Source organism: Ochotona curzoniae, unplaced genomic scaffold (assembly GCF_017591425.1).
Source record: "Ochotona curzoniae isolate NIBS_2020 unplaced genomic scaffold, NIBS_Ocur_1.0 contig_3368, whole genome shotgun sequence".
Classification (NCBI taxonomy): Eukaryota; Metazoa; Chordata; class Mammalia; order Lagomorpha; family Ochotonidae; genus Ochotona; species Ochotona curzoniae.
The window spans coordinates 3,101,448-3,127,407 of record NW_024465837.1 but is presented as its reverse complement, the minus strand read 5'-3'; the positions used below and the strand labels follow the sequence as shown (position 1 = coordinate 3,127,407).

The 25,960-nt window shown below is 41.9% G+C and overlaps 2 protein-coding genes across 2 annotated transcripts in view; one reads left to right on the top strand and one right to left on the bottom strand.

The window, feature by feature from the left end:
* The first annotated feature begins 194 nt into the window (after nt 1–194).
* Nucleotides 195–4,020, top strand: TSPYL4 (TSPY like 4). Its single transcript, XM_040979973.1, has one exon. The coding sequence runs from the start codon at nt 202–204 to the stop codon at nt 1,438–1,440; it is 1,239 nt and encodes a 412-aa protein (XP_040835907.1). The 5' UTR covers nt 195–201; the 3' UTR covers nt 1,441–4,020.
* A 4,280-nt stretch (nt 4,021–8,300) lies between these two features.
* The window catches only part of NT5DC1 (5'-nucleotidase domain containing 1), a 117,303-nt gene continuing 99,643 nt past the window's right edge, over nt 8,301–25,960 (bottom strand). Inside the window, exons 9-12 of the mRNA XM_040979972.1 lie at nt 19,606–19,724; nt 18,364–18,516; nt 17,135–17,303; nt 8,301–10,045 (exon numbers count right to left, since the gene is read on the bottom strand). Coding sequence (XP_040835906.1) covers nt 9,966–10,045; nt 17,135–17,303; nt 18,364–18,516; nt 19,606–19,724 — 521 coding nt within the window. The 3' untranslated portion in view covers nt 8,301–9,965. The remainder of the gene's footprint in view (nt 10,046–17,134; nt 17,304–18,363; nt 18,517–19,605; nt 19,725–25,960) is intronic.

Sequence of the window (25,960 nt, the reverse complement as noted above, 5' to 3'; positions counted from 1 at the left end):
TGATTGACAAGCATCATCCCTGGCGCAGCGAGCTCCGGCTCTCGCGCGACGGCGAACGCCCCCGCCCTGACGTTCCCGGTTGCCATGGCAGCAGGCGCCGAGCAGAGGAGAAGGGGTGGTGCTAGGTGCAGATCCCGGCGGAGCGCTGCTGCTGCAGAGGACACGGAGCGCTCCTCTGCCGCTGGTCTGCCTTCTCCCAAAATGAGCGGCCTCGAAGGCGGCAACAAGCTCGCGCTCTCCGAGACTCCCGGCCTCGCTGCTCCCGAGCACGCCCCAGGAGATTCGGACCTAAGCCAGTGCCAGGGGCTCCGTGCAGAGACCGAAGAGACACCGGCCATGGCGGATGCAGGTGGGGTCGGTCTGGAAACCGCCGCAGAGGAAGGTACACCCCGGGATGCCGTGGACTGCGGTCCTGCGCTCAGCCCGATCGCTGCGAACCACGGCGGTGCGGCGAGCAAAGCGGCACAGGGAGATGCTACGTCCCCCACGCAGGGCTCCGAAGCCGCCTGTGCCTCCATGGCAGCAGACAACAGCCAGAAAAATGGCTGTCAGCCTGGAGAGCCGCGCAGCCCAGCTGGGCAGAAGGCTCTAGAAGCCAGCGGCGCAGGGGGGTTGGGGTCTTTGGTGATCTCTGGGGCCAAAGCCAAAGAGATGACGACTAAGAAGTGCGCCATCACTGTGGCAGCAGAGAAGGAGGGAGAAGCTGAGGCGGGGATGGAGAAGAAAGCTGCACCGAAGGAAAAGAAGGTGGTGGGAGGAGTGAAAGAGGAGGCGCGGCCCAGGGCTCCGAAGATCAATAATTGCATGGACTCGCTGGAGGCCATTGATCAGGAGCTCTCTAACGTCAATGCCCAGGCTGACAGGGCCTTTCTTCAGCTGGAGCGCAAGTTTGGCCGAATGCGAAGACTTCATATGCAGCGCAGGAGCTTCATTATCCAAAATATCCCGGGGTTCTGGGTCACTGCCTTTCGGAACCACCCGCAGCTGTCGCCTATGATCAGTGGCCAAGATGAAGACATGATGAGGTACATGATTAATTTGGAAGTGGAGGAGCTTAAACATCCCAGAGCAGGCTGCAAATTCAAGTTCATCTTTCAGAGCAACCCCTACTTCCGAAATGAGGGGCTGGTCAAGGAGTATGAGCGCAGATCCTCTGGCCGGGTAGTGTCTCTGTCCACTCCGATCCGCTGGCACCGAGGCCAAGACCCCCAGGCTCAGATCCACAGGAACCGGGAAGGGAACACGATCCCCAGCTTCTTCAACTGGTTCTCCGATCATAGCCTCCTCGAATTCGACAGGATTGCTGAGATTATCAAAGGAGAACTGTGGTCCAATCCCCTCCAATACTACCTGATGGGTGACGGAGCCCGCCGAGGAATTCGAGGCCCACCAAGGCAGCCCGTGGAAAGCCCCAGGGCCTTCAGGTTCCAGTCCGGCTAATCTCTGCCCTCCTCAGAAGCTCCTGCACAAGTTTCCTTACCATCTCCTCCTGGACTTAACGCTTGACCAATAGCATGCAGTCTTCTCTCTGCCTTCTCTTCATACTGGATCACTGTGTCCTCTGGACTTTCCGAATCTTCAACAGATTGTGCTTAGGTGCCTGTGCTCGTCTCCTTCTGGGCCTTCATGCTCTTCTGCGTAGTGTTACTGTTCCAGGTGCATGGCCTCCTTCTGATGCTTCTATGACAAGCTCATGATGCTGTAGATGCGTATTGTCTTTGCATGGCTTGAGCCCTGTCTGGGACTATGGTCGTCTTGTAGTTATCTAAGTGGTTCTCTCCTACAAGAAAGCTTGATCCATTTTGAAAAATAACTATCTGGGCTTCATACTTCATGCTGCTGTGCTCCTGATAATTCATATGCTTAAGGCATGCTCTGATTTGCACCACCACAAGATGAGAAACTGATATCCCAATTCAGCCATCAACTGAACTGGACATTCCAGGCTACCACTGACTGGATGCCAGGTGCCTCCCAGAGCTTAGGCCATCTACCATGCTGGTTATTTGGCAGAACAAGCAGGTGGCTGGTGGGTGACTGCTAGGTATGAGAATTAAGTAACAGAGAAGAGGCATTTCTGTGTTACAACCTGGACTTTTCCCTTTGATGACTCTGCTTTGGGACCAGCTACTGGTGAGTATGAAGGTCTGTGTTGGAGCTCACCCCTACTTGCTAGGCACAGTTCACTAATGTCTGCCTGGAGAGCTATCTGTGGTTCATTCCCAGACACATGCAGGAAACCCACACCAGCACCCCCTCGCCCCTTTAGACAGATTGGTCTGGCCTAAGTAACAAGCCAACCCAATCCAAGGCCGGCCGGGTCAGACCTCTCCCAGCATTTAGCTTTACTGATCTCTGACCAACAAACTATGGTTAATCTGGACAATTCAGATTACCACAGCCCCTAGTCACTCTCCCATTACCATCCTGAACATGGCAGAAGTTATCAGGATTGTGGGGTACTGAAGAGATGGTTATTTTCTGGAATGTGGTGTTTCTTAATCCTCTTAGGTTAAGCTCATTCTTTCCCTGTTTCTTGAGCAATTCAGGAAACAAAACTGCCCAGCCATCTTTCTGTTTAACCTCTGGGGTTGCGTCCAGAGAAGGGTACTGTGAAACAGACTCCAGATCTCCTATTGCCCTCATCCCCCTACATCGTTTACTTTAAAGGTGTGGAAAGTTTCAGAGAGATCTGTAATTATTTAAGGGCGATGTTCTTTTAGGCTAACCTTGACATACCCAGCCCCTCCAATTCTTCCCAAACCCCTGTGTTTCTTTAGTTTGAGAAGCTGAGGCGAGGAAGAGAGGGGTTCAGGACAGGCCTCAAAACAAGATATAACCGGAAGCGACCAGAATTTAGTTTCCTTCCACTTTCGAAAGATGATGATTCTTTCTTGGTCCTTGGACTTCTCAGAAATGGTCCCAGAGTTGGATCTTGTAGGTCACCCTGTTCTCTGTACTGTTTTACTACTGCTCTGTTGTCCCATGGGCCTCAACTGCCTGGTTGCCTTGGTCCTCAGTTTCCAGTTCTGCATTTCCTCTCAGCTTTTGCTTTAACAAAGAAAGGGCTGCCTTTGGCTGAGATGTCCTATGACATCTGTCAATTTCCAGGGTAAGTTCCAATGAGTGGGGCAGTGGTGGTGTTAGGGCTGTGTTAGGTGAGCTTAAGGTGTTGCTGATGGCCACCCATTGTCCTTTTCCTTTCCTTTTTCGAGGCTTTGCTCTGAGTCTTTGAAGGTTTATAAGACAAAAGTCACAAGCAGTGGAAAGGATGCCTTAGATGGGGGAAACTAAGTAAAGACCCAGAAGTAGAAATCCCTTTGTGGAGTGGGCTTGCAAAGGCCAGTTGAAAAAGCAAACGTAGGATCAGAGGGAGGAGGGGAGGTCCGTTAGGATACAGATAAGAGAATCAAGGCTTGGGGTTTAAATGAGATGTTTACAGGAAGATTTTTCTCCAGTGTTTCCTAACTCTTCAGATTTGCGAATGTATCTAGATTCTTCTCTCTACTGTTCTAGGAGTGACCTTTGTATATGTGGAGGATTAACGCTATATGCTCCTTAATTCATTTTGCATAAAATTGTTCCTTTCTCCATTACAGCTTAATGACAGATTTGATGTTTACATGTCTACTTCTCTTGTAATTGAGAACATGTACAAAAATACGTTTCGTGTCCTGTGAAGTTTGAAGACTTCTTGAATATTCTGTAGATTAGCTTGTTCTGGTCTCTGTTCATATATAACTTTGGTCTTAGAAATAAAACTTGAATATTGTGATCTTTGAAGAGTCAAAAATTTTTCAATTGTTGCTAAGTCTTGTGAAAGTGGTCTTAAACTGAAAAATACAACTTTGTGTCTCACTTGACATTTCTTGCCCTAGTTATAATGTACTTGTATGTTTCCTAACCAGTTTAAATACTAGTAGAATTACTCTCAACAAGGATAATTAGTATTTTGTCTTCTATGTGCTTGAAGGAAAAATGTCACTACTGTACTTCTTTTCACCAAAAATAAAGATAAATGCAAAAGTTCTGTGTTGTCTAGTTTAATATAAAAATTGGAACATCACTGAAATTATCAAATGGTCTCAGTAACTATTGTCCTGACAGTTTGACAAGGAAAAAAATAAGCACACAGCTAACACATAATTTTTTGCTTAAGACATGGTAAATAGGAAATTCAACCTCAAGTATATGCTGATAAATATTTCCTATAAACATAGGTTTTGGTGGTAACTGAAGCACTATATATTGATTTTCTAACAAAATACAGTTTTTAGGAAAAAACTTCTATGTGCCATCCTTATCATGGTCTTCTTATGAGCTTAACAGACTTTTAGAAAATTAATCATTCTGTATTCTGTCTATGAGTGCACTTCAATCCTTTCCCTGCAACTACATGCTTTTAAAGGAAAAAAAAAAGTATGCCTGAAATATGAAAATCTATGAACAGATGACATGAGCTGTCACAACTTCAGTTTCTACTAAGGATACCTCTGCCCAGCAGTGGTCACTTCAGACTAGGGGAGGAGCACTTTGGCGTTGTCTGTATTAGCAAGGGCTGCAATGTGTTTTTGAAAGGAATAATCAAATGTTTTTACCAGGCCAAGTAAACATTTGACATAAATGGGCAAAATTTCTATTTTCAGAAACTTAAAAGTATATAAGCACAGTTAAACATACTTGTTGTCTCTTTTGGTACAATTCTCACTTGCAGATTCTTGCTGAGGTATAACTGTGTCTAACCCTGAACAGTTCATTTAAAGAGCTAGGTTTCATTTTACAAACTATATACCTAGCTTAATCCTAAATTCCTGCTACAGCGTTTATATTTTCACTGCAGTGACTGACTCTCAGTCACCTGCTTAAAGCTTCATCTTTTTTCTGTTATTTCCCTGTCCCTCGGTTAATTTAGTCTAATAGGTTGGTGCTACTTGTTACAAGCTGGCATCATTCCTGTTGTTTAGTCTAATAAAACTAGTCGTTAAATTAGATACCACATGGGTTTCACTTACCAAGCAGTTCATTCTAAATCTTGTTGCACTTTTCTGCTTGTCATGTCGGTTTTTTAAAAGATTCATTTTTTATTAGAAAGTTATATACACAGAGAGGAGGAGAGCAAGAGAGAAAGATATTCCATCTGATGATTCACTCCCCAAGTGGCTGCAACAGCTGGACCTGTGTTGATCTGAAGCCAGGAACCTGGAGACTCTACTGGGTATCCCATGCGAATTAGGGTCCCAAGGCTTTGGGCTGTCCTTGACTGCTTTCCCAGGCCACAGGCAGGGAGATGGATGGGAAGTGGGGCCAGAGGGACTAGATTGGTGCCCATATGGAATCCTGGCAAGTGCATTGTGAGGACCTTAGCTGCTAGGCCACCACACCGGGCCTATCATGTCAGTTTTTAAACATTTTTCTATTTGAGAGGCAAAACGTGAGTCATTCAACTGGTTCACTGCTGACAATGTTTGCAACTGGTTGGTACCAGGAGTGTAAGCACTCAACTCAGGTTTCCCACTTGGATAGGAGAGACCCAACCATCTCAGCCATGACCTGCTGCCTCCTACGGTCTGCATTAGCAAAGCCAGGACCCATATCAAACTGTTATCCTCTGGAATGAGATAAGGGCTCTCTCAAACACTAGGGAAAGACTTGGCAACTCTTGTCAGCTCTTGATTCTAATAATTTTATATGAAAACCCCCCAATCAGTTAAAAGCTTCTCATTCTCTGGTCACCAAAGAAATATTGTTTTTGTCTGCTGAGGCCATACAGCCCTGTTGAGTAACCACATTTTAGAATTTCCCTTTTCCTCACATAATAATGGCTTTGATGATTTTATTTTCCATTTCTGTGCATTCAGCTTAATCATAAGAACTATAGGGAATTAGACATTTCTACCAAATTTAAAGAATAAAGAATTGCTTTTAGTAGACTAATTTATTGCTTTATTAAATTTTGGCTTTTACCAAGAATGCATAAAAGCTATGTTATCAAGAAAGTAAACAAAACAAAACAAAACACTTTGAAAAAGAGTTCCAAACAGGTGAATGGATAAGAACTTGATTTCCAGGGCTGGCACTGTAGCATAGTAGGCCAACCTTCTGCCTGTGGTGCCAGGTGGGGATGCTGGTTTGAGTCCCAGCTGCTTGACTTCCGATCCAGATCCCCTGCTTGTGGCCTGGGAAATCAGAGGAGAATGATTTGGATTGGAGAATGATTGGATGCTGCAGCTGCACCAACGTGAGAGACCTAGAGAAGGCTACTGGCTTCTGATTGGCTCAGCTCTGGACACTGAGGTCATGTGAGTGACCCAGGAGATAGAAGATGTTTGCCTCAGTTTCTCTGTAACTCTGCCTTTCAGATAAGTAGATTAAAAACAAATGAACCCCAAAACTCCTGGATTATCAAGATGCCTATGCACTGCCGCTCTTGACATTCTAAGTAAGGCCCTAATTTTTCTACAGATGGAGTTTCAGTGCTTTTCCATTTTGGTTACCTCAGCACCTGCAAAGGAAACTAGTAACTTCTCAAGGTGAACATCTGAACCTGAACACAAATAGTAAGCCTGCCTATTGGCTAACGTCCAAGAACTCACTGCACATTTTAGGGCTAATGTGATTCTTGGATCTTTATTTCACTCTCTCAGCTATTATAATACTTGTTTTAATATTGGGCTAAATCATACATTACTTTAGGACACAAATACGTTTTTAATTTTAATCTGATATGTCCTAGGCATGTTACGACTGTCAAAGTGTGGTTGTAGACTCAGATTTTGGTGAGTATAGATCCAGTGTAGATCTTACATGTCTGTCAACTAGTAGTACAAGTCAGGGTTGGCTCACACGGTGAGATAGACCACCATTTGTGATTCAAGCATCCCACATTAGAGTGCAGTTTGGAATCCTGGCTGCTCCACTTCAAATCCAACTCCCTGCTAATGCACCCAGGAAAACAGTGGATGATGGCTCAAGTACTTGGGCTTCAGCTGCCTGGCTGAGAGATGTGGATGGAATGCTTGCCTCCTGGTTTCAGCCTGGCCTAGCCAAAGCAATTGTGGACATTTGGGGAGTGAACTAATCGATGGAATATCTCTATTTCAAATAATTAAACACATCCTAAAAACACAATTCCAAGTTGAGCTTACATGAAGACTATCCCTTGGTAACCACGTGGCTCTGAGCAAATATTTAACCTCTGAATTTCAGTTTCCTCATCTGTAAAACTTACATGGTAACTATAGGGAGTAAACACAATAATGTATATATAGTACCTATGGTGAAGAGTCAGCATTCATTACTTCTATGTTAATATTTCTGAGGATAGTTCCAGAAACCAAGAGAAATGTTTCTGAATTAATTCAGTATGAACCAAACCATGCCCAGGACAGCAGCTGGACCATATTGGATGTTTTTTGGCATGCTTTCATGGCTTTGGTAACAGTAGTCAAGTGTATAAAACATTTTGCACTGATAATCTGTGCTCGAGAGTTTAACCAAAGATAAGGTAATGTTACTACAGCATCATTTATAGAGAGCCATCCATGGGATTCTAACATGTAGTCAAGTTTATTATACCCAGAGAGTTAGTTTGATATTTTATTTTAGGTTGGGTTGTTATTCAAAATAATTCACTAAAAGTACATGTGTGGTGATATGTCATTCATATATATATATATACACACACACACATGCACACATATAATTGTTGGATATAAGTGTTAGTGGGTAAATAGTACATTTCAATTTATTGACTGACATTCAGAAGTACTTGAATTTAAATTGCAGTTCATGGTACAGTGAAAGTTTCAGCTACTTCAATATTCTAAACAGCAAACTCTGCCAAAGTAATTGGTCATTCAGGTCTTCCCTCTGTGTGATCAAGAGTGGCCAAAAAGAGAAATCTCAGCTCTTTACCATTTATTAAGGTATCTTTTAGATGTTGAATATTTGTCTGTGTGTTAATACTAAGTTTTCTGCCCAGTTACATAACTTTTCTTCATATATTATAAAAATTCTTTTTGTAGTGTCACTTTTTGAAGATTATTTTTACTCTTCATATACAATTAGAAACAAAGTCATGTTTTAGAATAAAAAACAAAATAAAAAAATACAAACGCAGTTAGTTTTAAAAAATTTTTTTATTGTTTTTTGATACAGTTTAGTTGGCGCTGGGATCTCCCTTCCCACTCCCCCAAGTTAATCCAGTTAGTTTCTAAAAACAACATTCATTAGAAGAAGCAGAGATATGTCAGAAAGTTGCAAGGAAACTTAGAAATAAACTCTAGCTTTTTTCTTTTTTACATCATGGAAAAAAGTGGCCAAATTAAATGGTAGCTTTTTCAAGTCTTCAGGCAGGTACTGACAAAAGTAGAACTTCTGACCCGAGTTTAAAAAAAAAAATGTCTACTCCTCAATGGCTACACTTATTTGGGACTCTCATATTTCATATTCAGAGTAGTTGATAAACACTGAAAGAATACTTTGCCATTGAAGCAATAAACATAAATAAATAAGAAAAATAACTATTTTGAAACAAAATCAAGTGTCTATTTAAAAGACACAGGAAAATGACATCTTTTACTAAGCTCAAAGTCTGATGATGTATGCTAATTATAATATTACAATGACAGTAGATCAATGCCAAATATATCACCATATATCTACAGATAGATACAAAACAAAGCTACTTGGATGAAAAAATTCTCTTTTGCCCTACCCTGAGAAACTCATCCCCACAAGTATGTTTGGGATATAAATGATCATTTTAAATACTATCTGGCTCCAAATATCTACTAGTGTCTATACACAGCAGATAGAACACAACAATTCTGGATTACAGTATATCTCTAAATCTTCTTATAGTAATTTTTATCAACCAGTTTATTCATTATCATCCTCTGTAGAAAAATTTAGCCCAACCATAAACTTTTAATATTAGAGTTCCTCCCAAAGATTAAAAACTGATACAGAATAAAATTGTAGAGCATGGGTTCACTTTTAGAAGGTTACAATACAATGTATTATTTAATATTGCTTTTCATATCAACAGCCAATTTTTGCCTCATTTGAGCATACATGCCATGAAGTTATTAAGAATTGATTAAATAATCTTTAGCATTATGGGGGAGCAGGAATCTAAGAGATGAGAATAGGCTAAGATAATGGCTTCAGTACCATGTCTGTGCCATACTATCATCTCAGAGATCATGTCTCTAGTTCCTTGTTTTGGAAAACACAGGAACAACATAAAACCTAATAGCTGGGAGAAATAAATCAGCTCATTGGACTCAGCGGATATAAACTGAAGGAACCAATATAGATCAGCTGTTCTCAACTATGGCTGCTCTTTCCTGGGACATTGAAAAGATGTACATCAATATTCAGCTACTATCTACTAAGACCAATGAAGGACACTGGTTCTCAAATTGGACACTGAATTAGAATCACCTGGATGGCTTCTGAAAACACACATTGCGGGGCAGCAGTTCCAGAGTTTCTAATTCAGTAGTTCTGGAATGGGGCCCACAGATATTCATGATGAAGTTCTCAGGTCCCCTGTGCTAGTTACACTTTGCTATTGTTCTGTGGACCACACTCCCAAATCCACCAGACTAGACATATGTGTAAATCTATGTATCATCCCCAAGGTGAATTCTGATCTCAAAGCTATTGGTATAAAAATATCACTAAAGTTCTTTTTTAGTTGTAGGATGATGAGACTTTAAGTTACAGCTATTAAACATCAAACTGATTTATATAAAAAGGAGACCTACAAACATGTATCAATTTCTTGGTCAGTTTTCATTAAAAATTTGTTACAAAGCATTTACAGTGTTTCCTGAAAATTCTTCTTCTTCTTCTTCTTTTTTTACAGTGTTCTTGCTGCATATGTGGGCCTTTAAGTAACAATACTTAGCTGTCAGTGTTTCATCATTTGATAAGACTACTGATCTACTACCAATGGTCTAATGAACCAATGGATAATAGCCAGCTGTTTTTGAATTGCTAGAAGAGAATCTCGTAAATTTGTAGTCCAAGGGTAACTCTGGAGGGGAAAAAAATCTGATTAGCCCGCAGGTCTCCACATACTTTTCATAAATGTAAATGGACAAATAAAACACTGAGACACTGGCATTGTGGCACGGTGGGTTAAGCCATTCCCTCCAAACTTGGCTGGTCTACTTTAACCCAGCTCTGTGGCTAATGCACCTGGGAAGGCAACAAAAGATGTCCCAAGTGCTTGATTCCTTGCCACTTTCATGGGAGACCTGAAGAAACTCTGGGCTCCTGGCTTCAACCCAGCACAGCCCAGCCATTGTGGCTGTTTGGGGAGTGAACTAGCTGATGGAAGATCTCTTTCCATTTTTCTCTAACAAAGTCTTTTAAAAATTGATATTCACTGCTAAGAAGAAGTCTAATAGTTTCATAATTTTAATATTTCTATTCCCAGCTAGGTGGATGGCACCTACAATGTAGAGTGCAACTGCCCTTCAGTGCAAAATTTATAATAATATGTAAATCAGATCACATGCAGAGACATGCAAATCATTTCCAGAGTGCTGACTGGGGAGTTTAATTCCCATCTTCTAAGTTACTAACTCCTTAAATGCCCACAATAGTTGGGAGTGACCCAAGCACTTGGCCCATCACCTCTTCTCCAATGTGTGCATATCAGCAGGAAGCTGGAAACTGGAACAGAACCAAGGCTGTTCTCTAATGTGGCATTTGGATACCCCAAGAATGACTTAATCGCAATGCCAAAAGCCCACCCTAGAACTAGGACTCCTGGGCTGGACTAAGCAGCACTGGCCTGACACCCAATGGCACACACAAAAGCTGGGGATCGGGCATGCCTCGTTGGACTAGGCTTTAGTATCTTCCTGAAAGTGTTGCAGCTGAGGGTGGGCCATGTCATACTGGGCTGCAACATTCACCAGAATGTGAGACAACTTGATCTGGGGGCAAATTCAGTAGGGGACTTGTGGGCTTGCCTCTGTGTGACTGCAACACCTTTGGGTTTGCCCGAGAGCTGGGCGTAATGATGTGCTAAGCCAGACTATACCTGAGAACTCATATGACACTCTTGGGAACCAGAGCTAGGAGGAAGACAGGTGGGGCCAGCCTGCAGCATGCACTGGCATTTGCAAACATTGGGTCTGAGGGCAGACAACACCAGACAGGGCTGGGGCACCCACTGGGATGCAGGATCTGGGGCTGGGATGGGAACTTGGGGAATTCTCCTGCTAGGTCACAACTCCCATTGGGGAGCACAATAACTGGGTCTGGGGTAGGGCAGGCCAGGAAAGGCTGCAGCACCTGCTGGCATGCAGGAAAGCCAGGGCAGGGTACGGGCCATACCTGGCTGGCCTAAGCTACAACACCAGCCAGCACATGGCAAGACCCAGGGCTGGGAACAGGCCTGATAGGGGAACTTTGGGGATTCTGTTGCTAGGTTGCAGTTCCCACTGATGAGTGTGAGAGTCAGAGCTACAGGTGGACTGGGCTGGACAAGGCTGCAGCACTTGTTGGCATGCAGGTGGGCTGAGTCTGAGGGTAGGACAGACTGGGCTAGGCTTAAGCACCTGCTGGTGCTCATGAGAGCCAGAATGGATGTGGGACAGGCTGAGCTAGGCTGGAGTACCCACCAGTAAGAGATGCAGTGAGTCAGAATAGGCTGGAGAACCCACTGGTGAGTGTCAGGACTAGGGTCTGGACATGTCAGGTTGGGCTGCAGCACCCGGAAGGCACATGCAAGATCCATTGCTAGGACTGGGCCTAATATGGAATTTGGGGAACGCTCCTGCTAGGCTGAAGCTCCTGTTGGTGAATGTGAGAGCCAGGTCTGGGGGCCAGGCTAGGCCACAGCGTTTGTTGGCATATATATAGGCTGGGCTGAGCCAATCCACAGTATACACTGAAACAAGTGGGACCCAGGATGGGGTACAGGCAAGGCTGTGTTGGACCACACCATCTGCCAGTTCATGGGAAGGCTGGGGGCTGGCTGGGCTGGATTAGTCTGCTGTATCCATAAGTGAGAATTGGGATTTAGGGGTGGTCCAGGCTGAGCCAGGCTGTAGCACCTATTGGTGAATGCCAAAACTGGGAGCAGGAGATTTCAGACTGGGCCACAGAACTCGTTGTCATGCACAATATCAGGGGGAGTGCAGGAGTGGGTCTTTTAGAGGGACTTTGGGGACTTCCCTGCTGGGCTGCTGCTTCCACTGGTGAGCATGAGAGCTGGGACTGGGGGTGGGCTAGTTGGGGCAGGGCTACAACATCTGGCAGCAGCACATGGGTCAGGTCTGAGGTGGGCCAGGCTGGGCTAGGCTGCTGTACCCACTGGTATGAGAAAGCCAGCAGTCGTGTGGGCTAGCTGGGACAGGCTGTAACATCTGCTGGCAAGTACTGGAGTGGAGTGCAAATCATATCAGGCTGGATCACAGTGTCCTCTGGCAGGTGTAAGATCTGAAGTAGGGAGCAGCCTGGTAGGGGAACTGTGGGCACTCCTCTGCTGGGTTGCATCTCCCACTGGTCAGCATGAGAGCTAGGGCTGGGGACAGGCCAGGTTGGTCAAGGCAGCACCTGTTGGCAAACGTGTAGACCAATACTAGGGGCAGAGTACTAAGTCAAGCTGCAGCACCTATAACTGTGCATGAGAGCCAGATGAGATGTAGGACAGAAAAGGCTAGGCTACAGTACATACCAGCACACCCCAAAACTAGGGCTGGGCTAAGCCTAGTGGAAGTTTCTGGGGGTCACCCCCACTAAGCTGCAGCACTTGCTGGTGTGTGTGAAGACTGGACTTGTGGTGGGCTGGACTGCACTAGGCTGCAGTACTGGTCGGTCTGCATGAGAAATGGGGCTGCGGGCAGTACTGATCAGGTAGCTGCATCCACTGGTATTTGTGTTGCTGGTGCAGTTGACGGACTGAACCTGACCCCGCACTGGCTGACCCATGCAAGAGTCAAGTCTGAGGTTACCCCAGGTAAGGTTTCTTGGGGATCTCCACAACGAGATGGCTGCACTCAAACCGTGGACACAGGGAAAATAACAATATATGTGGTTTGACTTGGAATGCATGTATTAGGACTTGGCCTGCTCAGTTGCTGATGCCTGTGCAGTGGGCAGCATGTCCAGATGCACACAGAACACATGCTAGCCAGATCATCCAGGCTAGCAGACGACGCAAAGGGCCTCATCAGAGGATGGAAAGTAGAACAGGCTGGACCACTTCTTTCGGTACATGTGCTGCCGAAGCAAGCCCAGGTCAGACCATTCTATTAGCCAAGCTTTGCAGCGTGTCCCTAGGTCTGTGGATGCACTAAGAGTGGACTTGTTCATCCAATGTACATTGGAAATATTTTTTCAACTCTGGTGCAATGAAGTCAATGATGCTTCAGAACTATCAGAACAATTCAAGTAACACTCTTGGAACACTCTTCCCCATGTTAAGGTCTCCAAGGTGTCATCAAATGACTGTTCCTGTCCCTGGGTGCTATGCAGTTTTACAGCAAGGGTAACCCCTTCCATTTCCCCTTGCAGACACAGGGATAGCGAAAAGAACTGAAACATATGTCCCATCTACCTTTCTCTATACCAGACCCTCTCATAATCAGAGGCCCCTATGGTCATATACCCCTCTTAACTATGTAAACTATTTGAAAAAATAGAATACAAAATTTGAAAAAGTGTTTTGTTAAAGTCTGTACAATGTCAACCATATTATCTAAACTGGGAAACAATTAAATGAAGTGAATGAAAATGAAAGTGAATATTCTTACACAATTAAGATCAATGTAAAATAATATCATATAGACAAACAGAACAACTCTGGGCAATTAAAAAGATTTGCAAGATAATATCTATATAAAGATTCTATCTTCAAGACATCTAACGTTGTCATTACTCCTTCTTTCTTACTTAGACGTAAATTACACAGTAGTATCTGACTATATTGAGCTAGTTACTGTAACAATCAATCTCAAGTTCTGCGTGACATATAACTTCCTTAGAATAGATGATGATCTCACAGCAATGTAGGTAGCTTAGACACCAAAATTTTGTTTTCTGAGGTTTCAAATGTCAAAAGCACAAATGGTATAATCCTTTCCACACCAGAAAATGGGCACTTGTTTAGCTCTGTTTTGTACTGGCAAGTCTTAGTTAGCATTTTTGTCCTGAGAAAAGCTGAGCCAAAGGTAAGGGTTCTCTTTCCTAGCTTCTGGAATATACATACAGGAGGCACACTGAGGTTATGGTTGTTTCAAGAGAGATGGTCATACCCTAATTCTTTGCCAGGGTTTTAAATTCTAAGATAAGAGAGTTTCACTCTTTGAAACTTCACTATTTTTCTTACTATTTCACAACCAAATCCTTTTGGACCTTTTCACAAAGGCACTTTGGAATAATCTGGCTTCCATTTTCACATTCTATCAGAAAAACTGAGTCACTTTGAAAGAAAAAAATGAACTATAAACATTGAAAATGATAGTTTAATTCTGGGCTGGCTTCTTTCTTAAAGTTCCAACACCCATTTTTTTTTTTTTTTTAAAGCAGAGCAATTACCTGGAAAAGGGAGAACTGTATCTAAACTATCTTTAATATATATATGTATATATATGTGTGTGTGTGTGTGTGTGTGTGTGTGTGACAAAACAAAAACAATAACCCACTCTTTCAAAAGCAGTACTCTTTTAAAAGGTTATACATGTTTTGACACTGGATTATATCTTGCCATAGAGGACAGATCTGTTGAAGGTCTTATGTGTCTTAGGGCAGTCCTTGTCATCATGCTACCACTGTTACAGGTGAATAATCCTATTTTGCTTTGCTTTCTGTCATAGCCATTTTAAGAGGCAGGGAATGTAGTCTGGTATAACCACCTTTAAGCTAACGTAAGAGAGTCTGCAGTTCAAAAATGTAACTAGATCTCCATTTCTAAAACAATTAGAAAAACTGGATGAAATACAAACATCGGACTAGTGAAACAGTATTGGCTGAGAAGGCAGCTATGATGGTTGGGGACACAGTTCTGGGAAGCAGTAACCAGAAGGTCGGTGAGCCTGCAGTCAGCCACAGCCTTTCCCTTCTGGGCACTTGAACTGTGGCTGTTGCCAGGGAGGCTACTGGCAGCAGAAATGCCAGTGAAGCGTTTCTGGCAGACTTGATGGGCTCCAGAGAGAAAAACTGAGTGGCTAGGAGCAAGGGGCAGTAACTCTGCTACTTTTCTCTTTAAGCCCTCAGTCAAGTTCTGAAGGGAATTTGTAAACAAAGAATTCAAGCAGAAAGCATACAATTCTGCACGGCAGGATGGGCATTTTAGGGGCTTCTCTGCAATGTGAAAACAAGGAAAGGAGAGGGGGCCTTGTAAGTATCCTGGATTTCTGGGAACTGAACCTTGATCATTATAAAGTGATTCTCATGTTACTGAAGTGTTTTCCTCTTAATATTTATTTGGCATCATATTAATATCGTCACTGTTAGCATGGTATTATCTCCTTCAATCTTTTGACATTTACACTGAATTTAAGCCGAGTCCTTATGTTTCAGACATGCACCTCACACTCAGTCTTTCATTGGGTATTTTATCCAGGTTTTTCACTGAAGCATTTGGTCATCTATATTTACTGCAGGTTTAAATCTATCATCTTACTAGCTCTATCCATTTATCCTGCTTATTCCCAATATTCTTTTTCTACCCTTATTTTTTTGATTCTTACATTATTTTACATATTAGTTTGATATGCATAATTATAATTATTTTGATGGTTTTCTGATTTTAACATGCATTTCTGACTTATCCATACCTAATATACTCTTACCTTTTACTGCGTGAATTCAAGGATGTTAGAACATCTTTATTTCATCTGCTCTTTGTGGCATTTATAATGCCATTGTTGTCATGTATTTTAACTCTCTATTGAAACTCTACAGGACTCAGTTTTTCATTATTTCACTGGGAAATAGTCATTTTATTTTATTTACATATTTTTGTTGCTATGTAATCATTTATGATTCTTCAATTTTCTGACAAGGAGCAATTTATCTTTCACCTAGGAACAATACACTTTAGTATTTCCTGTAGTGAAAGATTTCTGGAGATATTCTCGAATCTTTTCTTCCCCATTTTTCTGTATCTAAGAATATTTTACTTTTATTCTTTAATGATATCTTTAATGCAGGGTGGGGAACATCTGGTTCATGATCCATATAATGCCCACAAAATAACTTGGTCTGGCCCTGCCATGGCAAAAAATGTGGCCCTTGCAATTTAATAAATCTATAGCAGGCAAATTTCTTTTTCCGGTAATTTTGTATGTCTTGACAATGATGTTATAAATATCAAAATTGCACTTGGCAGAAACAAGCTTCCCCAACTTTGCTTTAATGGGTAGACAAAAACTTCATCAAGATTGGCAGCTGTTTCTTCATGCCCTTTGAAAACAACAGTCCATGGTCTTTTCACCTGCATTGATTCTGCAAGAAGTCAGGTCTCAGTCCATCATCCTTTTAAAACCAGCCTTTCTTTTGCTTTTATAAGGCCACTAGCAATGTGGAATCTCCTCAATCCAACTACAGAGTTTCAGGGGATCTGACACTGAGTTTCAGTCCTGTGAAATCATTTCCTAGTTCATCTTTATTCTGAGGGAAATCCTACTAGTCTCAACAGAGGATGAGAGGGTGCCTCAGGTCCCTCTCCTCAGGCAGGCCCCGGCCTACACTTCTCACCCCTGCAGACTGGTTGTTAGTGGAAGGCCCACCTACCCTCTAGTGAGAAAGCAGCTCCACAAGCAAGGGTCACATTATTGGACTTGCTTCGCATTCTTTACTGGGAACTCTTCCTTACCTCCTTTATATTATATTCCCAGGCAGACTTAAAATCAAAAAAGAAGGAAGGGAGAAAAGAAAGAAAGGGGGAAGGGAAGGAGGGAGAGAGGGAGGAACGAAAGAGAAACAAAGAAGAAAGAAAGCTGTCCAGCATTTGTACTTGGCTCCAATGGAAGTGTCATCCTAATTACTTAGATTGTCACACCTAGAAGGTGTTTCTGTAGAAGAAATCATATCATAGGGAGATAACTGTCTTTTCAAGACAAGACTTCTAGTATTTAAACTTCATTAGTATTGCCCTTCTTACCTGCAATTGCTTCAATACTAGGAATTGCAATAGTGCTGTAGGTATGTATTCTCCTAGAAGACCACGTATAAACCGAGGAGTCTTCTGTATTTTCCAGTCCCGAAATGGAATCAATAAAAAAAGAGCCCCATTTTTTCGACAAAGTATTTAAAGGTTTTGCCTTTGGTTCCTGAAACAAACAAAAAACCAGAATAGTAAAAACTGTAATCAATGAATGTTCAATCTGGTAAGTATTTTTTCATCCATTACGTCAATCAATAGAAAAGTCCTCTAGGAATCTACAAAACGGTTTTTGGAATACCCTGTCTTCTTGGAAATGAAAAATATTTTCTTACTGAGCAGCACTCTTTATGTTAAATTGAAACTGATTTTTAAAATAGTCAATTGGTTGTAATATCAAAAGTGTGCCAAACAGAACAATATAGAAACATTTTTCTATAATCAAAATAACAAGCTTAATTATTATAGCATCTAAACGATATCTAATTTTGCATTTGATTTTTACAGAAGGGAAAGAGGACAAAAATATTTGCTATTTCCAGTGTACCTAGAACATGAGACCTCCATCAAGGCCTTATGTATTTGTTGATTCTTAGATATTACTTTTTATTATTTTTGTAAATGACTTATTATCATATTTTGAATTAGCACCCATATGGGATCCCAGCGCTTGCTTGCAAGGTGAGAATTTAGCTATTAGCCATCACACCAGGCTCCATAACATGTTATTTGAGAAAGCTTGCAAAATCTGGGGATGGCTTTCATCATCCCAATGGATGCCAGTTTGAGTCCTGGCTGCTTCACTTCTGGTCCAGCTCCCTGCTTATGGACTAGGAAACCAGCAGAGGATGGCTCAAGTCCGTCGGCCCTTGCACCAATGTGGGAGACCCAGAGAAAACTCCTGGCACCTGGTTTCAGGTTGACTCAGTCACAGCCACTGGCAACTTGGGGAATGAATCAGCATGTCTTTGTCTCTCCTTTTCTTTGTAAATCTGCCTTTCAAACAGAAATAAAAGATGTTTGCAGAATCTTGCTTTTAGTTGTAATGAAGAAATAGATGAAAACATTAATAAAGGGATTAGTCTCCTTAACTAGGCTTGTTTTAATTATGCTTAAATCTTAAGTTACCTGGCACCATGTTCATGTTAGAATACGTGAGGACATGTAATTGGACCAGGATAATCTAAAAGTTTTTTTCTTTCAAAGAAAGCACTGCTGGGAAGACTTACTTCAAATTTCCCTTTCTTCTCTAGAGGCTCCGACTCCTCAGGATTCCCAACTTCTTGTCCTCTGAGCTCCTCCAGGATGAGAACAGTCTCCCAGTTGCTATAGTGACGAGCTGGGAAAACATCTGAGTGCATGCTGTCACCAAAGTAAACAACCTGGAAGTCAGATAGCAAATTCTGTTTGAAGCATAAGAATTGTACAGTGCAGTGGTATTATTTAATGGAAACTGGAAAATCACACCTCAACAGTGCGTGTTCTTCATCAAACATCAGAATAAGCATCTTAAACATCTTTGAATTAAATCCACAGGTGAACATCAACCTGTTTCATTTTGCTTTAAGGAATTATGAAATGTATTTTTAAATAGCTGAAAGGCAGAAAATGAAATAGGTATTTTGACTCAGTCCATCTGAGACTGTGTGTTTATAACTAAACCTGTCCCCTGGACTTAAGAGTTGATGAGACATCAGACAGAAGTTGTGACAGTGGGTTACACACAATCTAAGTGTATAGTACAGCTACTCTCGAAAGCAGTTGCTGGGCTCCAGAACAGATCTACTGAAACAGAATCCCTAAGCACGAGACTGGGCATGCAGGATCTGGAAAGATCTGCTCTAGCTTCCATCCTTCAATTTACAGGTGGGAAAATGCAGTGAACGGCTAGGAACTAGAATTTCTATGTGTGGATGTTCCATCTACTAAACCCCTCAGTGGGTCCAAGGGCTCCAGCATGATCGCAGCCAGTGGTGTAGGATTCGGTTACCTGATGATCTCTGCTGCTCATGGGGCTCCTGGAATACATTCTTGAAACACAGGGTTCTACTGCTCAAAATTACCAAGGTCCAACATTAGCTATGTCATCAAGTTATCAAACCCAAGCCTGTCTTTAGATATATCTGTGGTGTAACCTCAGTTATTTTATATACAAAAAGTTTTTTTTTTTTTTTGTGGACTGTTACTGAGGTATCATTCTCACACACAGCACACACTAATCGCGTATACTTCCTAGATCTGCAGCTGCATGCTTGGAACCTGACTCTGCTCTGTCACAGAGACCCAGGCCACAGTAATGAAGGAAAGTTTCTTTAGGCACAAGAGGAAAGAGGAGGGATTTGGTGAACAGGCAGAGGCAGATGGTTTCTTCATAGGTAACTAAGCTGAATGCCCTTAAAACTATAGGTCCGATTTTCAACTGATTATTTCTTCAAGTGGCATCAAGAACTCTGTATTCATTGGAAAAATACCTTGGGTTCCGGCTTGCCAGTCATTTTCTTCAGAAGCTCATAAAGTTGGGCAGCGTTCCCTTGGGAGTACCACCCGGGTTTATCCAGAGACGGCAGCACGTCCTGCTCCTCATCATTCTCTGGAAATAAAGTTTGACAATCATACACCTTGTAATCAAGGGAGAGTTTCCTGGCAGACTACATTTAGCACATGGCTGCAGGCTGCAGGCAATGCACCTAAGAGGAACCATGTGCGGGAAGGGAGCTAGCATTCAGCCAACAGCTCTTATAAGCACTTCATCGGCCATATGTTTTTTTCTTAGATAATAACTTTATTGAGTCCTGATTAGTCTAGCTTGTGAAGCATATTTTGAATTAAAATTTAAGCTTTTAAAAGTTATTTTTATTGTTTTCAATGACATAGTTTGTAGGCATAGGAATTACCCCTTTCCTTCCCCATCTTCCACCCCACTATTCTCCCCCATTATTACAGCACTATAATCCTACAGCAACAATTACAAGTTCAACATTCTGTTGTCCACATGCACCTCGAAGTTGTAGGTATAGACAAAGGCAAAAAAATCTAGCATCATATTATTCATAACACTGAGGTATATTTAACTGTTTCATTGGGAGTAGAAATGCATACTGCAATATTGTAAGGTATCTTCACCTCCAGTTATTCTAGCCTCAAATATATAGTTCATCTATGTGGGTGTGTGTGTATATACACACATATTATATATATTCTCACATATATTATAGAATATATATATTCTCATATATATATATATATATATCCTTTTGGAATTGGCTTATTTTACTGAGCATAATGGTCTCCAGTTTTGAACATTTTGTTGCAAATGATAGAATTCCACTCTTTTTTGAAAAGATTTATTTATTTTTATTACAAAGTCAGATATATAGAGAGGAAGAGAGATAGTCCAATGATTCACTCCCCAAGTGAGCGCAATGGCCGGTGCTGTGCCGATCTGGAGCCAGGAGCCAGGAACTTCCTCCAGGTCTCCCACATGGGTGTAGGATCCCAAAGCACTGGGCTGTCCTTGACTGCTTTCCCAGGCCACAAGCAGGGAACTGGATGGGTCGCTCTGACTATGCTGCAGTTCCTACTGGTGTACGTGAGGGCCCAGTGTTTGGTGGGCTGAGTTGGGCTGGGCAGCACCATCCATTGGTTTGTGTAAGAGATGGGGCTGGAGAAAGAACTGACCCAGTAATTGCATCTACCAGCACGTGCATAGGCTGATGACAGAGACAGACTGAGGTTGAGGCAGACCTCATACTGGCAAGCACACAAAAACGTCAGGTTTGGGGTCACTTCAGATGAGGTTTCTTTGGGGATTCCCCCAATTGAACTGCTAGACTCAGAACTCCAACCATGAGGAGAATTGCTAGATCTGTGGACTGATCATGCGTGCATTTGTCAGAACTGGGCCTCCTCAATGGCTAAAGTGGAGCAATGGGTGGCATGTCCAGGTGCCCATGGAAGAAATGGCAGTCCAATAGGGCCTGCAGAGGACATTCAGTATCACAACAAAGGAAGGAGGACAGAACACATTGGTCAACTACCCCAGCTAAGCATTGAGAGCAAACATCTGGGCGAATGGAGACTCTAAGGTAGATTATGTCAGCCAATGGATCTTGGAATGATTTCCTCATCCTTGGATCTGTGAGATCAATAGCATTTCACAACTATCAAAACCGCTTAAGCAGAACCCTCAGAGCATACTCCACATCAGGGACTCTGGGATGACATTGAGTGGTTTATGGCACCTTAATATGCTGCCCAAACTTAGCGCTATATATGGTCATCTATTGTATTGGAAACAAGTCACCAATGGATAATAAAAAGAACAGGGACTTTACAATGCACTTTGGACTTAATGTTATACATTTAATTATTTTTTACATGTTATCTCAAATCACTGATTAAACATGACCATCTTATGAAAATGTCAATCCATAGCTTTTTCCTGAAATTCAATTGATATTTTCAAGTTTAAAATGTTCTTCAGAGTGGAGTAGAATGTATCAGTGCAAAAATTATCCCACAGAAATAGACTGGAATAATTTTTTATGCAAAAGCCTGATATCCAAAAATATTCTTAAAAATTTCTAAGCTAATGATTAATAGATGTTTGGGCTTTAAGTTACTTACAAGGAAAAAAAAAACCTCATAGTATATTAAAGATCTAGCTTGTTTCTATGGCCTATCATTTACCAAAAATTGACTTAATGAAATTAAGAAGCCAAATGAAAGGTAATGAACTAAATGTATAATAAATTAAGGTGTGGGAGAGAGACAGAGAGAGAGGTGAAGACAAAGAGATTTTCTTTTTTTATGTAAATGATGATTATATTTATGAAAATTGAAACACAAAAAGTGATTTTTTAAAGAAATTTGTACAAGAAAGTGAGACCTAGTAATTTATGTGGTTACTTAGGGAAATGTATAAGAGGAAATGAAGAGGGGAAGGGACATAGAACAGGGGTAGATTCTGTTTGAAATATGTCTTTATGGAATTGGTGGTAGTACCATAAGTGCTGGTATCACTTCTCAATTCTGAAATAATTAGAATTATTGCACTTTTTAAAATTGTATTCAAACTTAGCAGTTTATAGTATTCAAGCAAAATTTTACAGAACTACATGCATTTTAGGATAATTAAAACAGACTTATAATTCTAATAAGCCACATATTAAAAATTGAGGCGTAGAATAGTCTTAAGCAGTTGAGCAGAGAAATCCCCAATAACTTAGCAAGTGAGGAATAACTGAACTCTGCATCCTACCTAGTGAGGTCTAGGAAAAGCCAAACTGGGAACTTGACCAGTTAGGTACAGGTTGAGCAATTATAGGTCAGCTGACTTTTTCCTGTCTGTTCAAAGCTTTCTAGAGATTTTCCATCTACTGGTTCACTCCTCAAATGGTTGCAATGGTGTGGGCTGGGCCAGGTTCCAGCCAGGAGCTGAGTTTCTTATAGATCTCTCATGTGAGTTCCGGGGGCTCAAATACTTGGCCCATCCTCCACTGCTCTCATAGGTACATTAGCAGGAGCTGGAAGTGGAGCAGCAGGGACTTGTAATGGCATCACCATTGGATCCTGCCTTTGAGGTAGTAGGCTAACTCATTATGCCACAATGCTGTCGATGCCCCTAAAACTCATGTGAAAGCTGCCTTTGTGTTTGGATATAGCTATGTTTTATTACAATAATTTGTTTTAACAATTAAAAATAGCAATAGAAAAATTTTACTCAACATTTCCATAAAATAAGTGTGAGAAAATGACAGTCAAAGTTATGGCTAGTAGCCTTGACTAAAGACAGGTGAAACCTATCCTAGGAAGCAGAACTTTCAGGAAAAGTTTGTGTGCTAGACCACTCACTGATGACAACATAGAGTGGCTACCGCATTCCCCAAGTGCCCAAAGCTTTTGATGTTACTGTCTGCTTTTGATGTTACTGTCTTGTTGGTGATTTGAAATTACATATTTTTGTGATTTTAAAAAATACTCAAGACTCAATTTTAATGTGGCTTGGGACACCGTATCCCTAAATAGAGTGCCTGGGTTGAGTCCTGGCTGCTCTGTTCCCAACCCAGCTTCCTGCTATTGCTCCCTGTGGCAGGCAGCAGATGATATCCAGTGCTATAGCAGTACAGATGACAGCTCGATCATGTGAGTCCCTGCAACCCAGATGATCTGAGTCAGGTTCTTGTTTTCAGTTAACCCAGCTCTGGTTACTGCAAGCCTTTGGGGAATGAAACAGTGGATGGAAGATCTCTGTCTCTCTGAGTGAAAAAAAAAAAAAGAGACAAACTTTAAACAAAAGTCTATTTTTTCAGTTATTAGCTATATGTTCACATCTTCTGCAAAAGGCTGTCACCTTTTGTTACTATTATTTCATACCATTTAAAATGAATATGAATATCCTTTTCCTTGATCTCTTAGTATTTACTGATGAATAACTGACATACAACACATTTAACAAATGTAAGGTATATAACTGGATGGATTTGAGCATATTTCCAAATATGCTATGGGCTGAGCAGCATTATGTCACAACTCCAACACTGAAGTCCTACCCATCAGTACTTCAGAATGTCAGTGTATTTGCAGATTTTAGGAAACTAACAAAGTGAGGCCAGTAGGATGGGCCACAATCCAATGTACTATCCTCAAAAGATGGAAAAATTAGAGCACAGATAAACACTGAATGGATGCAGGTTACCTGAAGATGCAGGGAGAAGAGGAGCATCTACAAACCAGGGCAAGAAAACAATCCTGCTGATACTCTGGTCTCAGACTTCTGTACAACAGCAAAAAAATACATTTCTGTTGTTCAGGCCACAGGATCTATGCTTTTCAAAAAGTGGGTCTAGCAAACTGAGATGATTCTTAGAACCACCTGCTTGTTACATACACATGTGAGTATAACTTGCTCATTTCTGATGCTTGCTATTCATAGTAGGTTGTGATCTAGCTGTTAGGATGCCTGTGTTCTGCATCAGAGTACTTGGTTCAATGGTGGCTGTGGCTCCTGACTCCAGCTTTCACCAGTGCCCACTCTGGGAGGCAGCAGTGATGGCTCGAGTAGTTGGGTTCTTGTCACTCATGTGGGAGACCTAGACTGTGTTTCCAGGCCCTTGCTTCAGCCCTGGCTGTGGAGAACCAGTAGACGACAGTGTTCTCTCTTTCTCTTCACGTACATATTTTAAAAGATGCATCTTGGGCCCGGCACGGTGGCGCAGTGGTTAAGGTCCTTGCCTTGCACGCCCGGGATTCCATATGGGCGCCGGTTCTAATCCTGGCACCTCCGCTTCCCTTCCAGCTCCCTGCCTGTGGCATGGGAAAGCAGTCGAGGACAGCCCAAAGCTTTGGGACCCTGCACCCACGCGGGAGACCCAGAAGAGGCTCCTGGCTTCGGATCGGCATAGTATCGGCCGTTGCGCTCACTTGGGGAGTGAATCATCGGATGGAAGATCTTCCTCTCTGTCTCTCCTCTCTGTATATCCGCCTTTCCAATAAAAATAAAAATAAATCTTTAAAAAAAAAGATGCATCTTATTTTATCATACACAGGGTCCGTGATTTAATAATCCTGTATTGATAGACATTTCTCATTGTTACAAAAAATGACATATAACAGAATCCCTGCACAGCCTTGGGATCAAACACAAGGAGAGGGGAACATAGCTCATTTCTTTCTGTTCCTATCTGATATTTTTCCAGTACATTTCACAGACTCTTTTATGTATTACAGATAAAGCAGTGAAAGAGAAGTACAAGATGCTGTGTTCTGCATGTTTGTTTTCTGGTGGGAACTCTGATCTGTGAGAGGATAATGCAGACTTGGCTATCCTTTAAAAAATGTTTGTAAACTTTTGGACACCGAGAATTACTTCATGCATGCGTCAGCTTGACTGAACAGTGCTCATTTATTTTTACACATCTTTTCAATTCTTACAATTGTTCCCCAGATGTACGTTTTGTTATGTAGTAATATTTTTAGGCGATGGCAGTAACATTTATTTTCAAGGAAAACATCCACCGAAATGCCTATTGGTTTAGTCTATTTAATTTATAATAGTTATAATCTACAGTAGTTTAATCTATTTAATTATGATAGTATAATCTATAAGAGTTTAATCTATTTAATTTGTAATTAATAGTATAATCTACAACAGTGAATTATAGCTAATAGTATAAGCTGCTTGTGGATTATAATTAATATTTTTTTTTGATGTACTGATGGAATCTGTCTGTTTCACATGGCAAGGTTTTAACCTTGCTGGACTGTATGTGAAACAGGAAGATTCTACACACAAACTGCTACTCTCAGCATTCATAATCCAACGGAAAGCTTATCAGACATTCATAGCCAAGTGAAAGGCACTTCACAGCATCCAGGAGGAAATGGCTGCCTGAGCCGGAGAGGAAGGTGCAGGCAAGGCAGTGTGATTTATGCTTGGTCTCAAAGGGGTAGGAAGTCACAGAGCAGGGGAAGGGCATGCAGCAAGGATACAGGTCTGGGCCACTACCATTCCCCACCAGCAGCATCTAAATCAGCAGAAAACTGGCTTAGAAATTATTTATCTTGGAACTGACTGTTATCAGAATCTCCATTTTAACACCAACAATCTGATAAATACTAGTGGAGATAGAACCTGTGGGAACCAAAACCTGACAGAAGAATAAAAAGCAATCATTTCAGTAATAGGCACCTGCAGAGGGAAGATCTCTGGAAGGAAGCAAAAACAGAGGAGGGACGAGGGGGAGGCAGGGGGAGAGAAGCAAAGCTCATGTAGCAACTAGGCTGTGGGATTATCTAAGGGGGCATGAACAAAGAGGATGTGTGAGA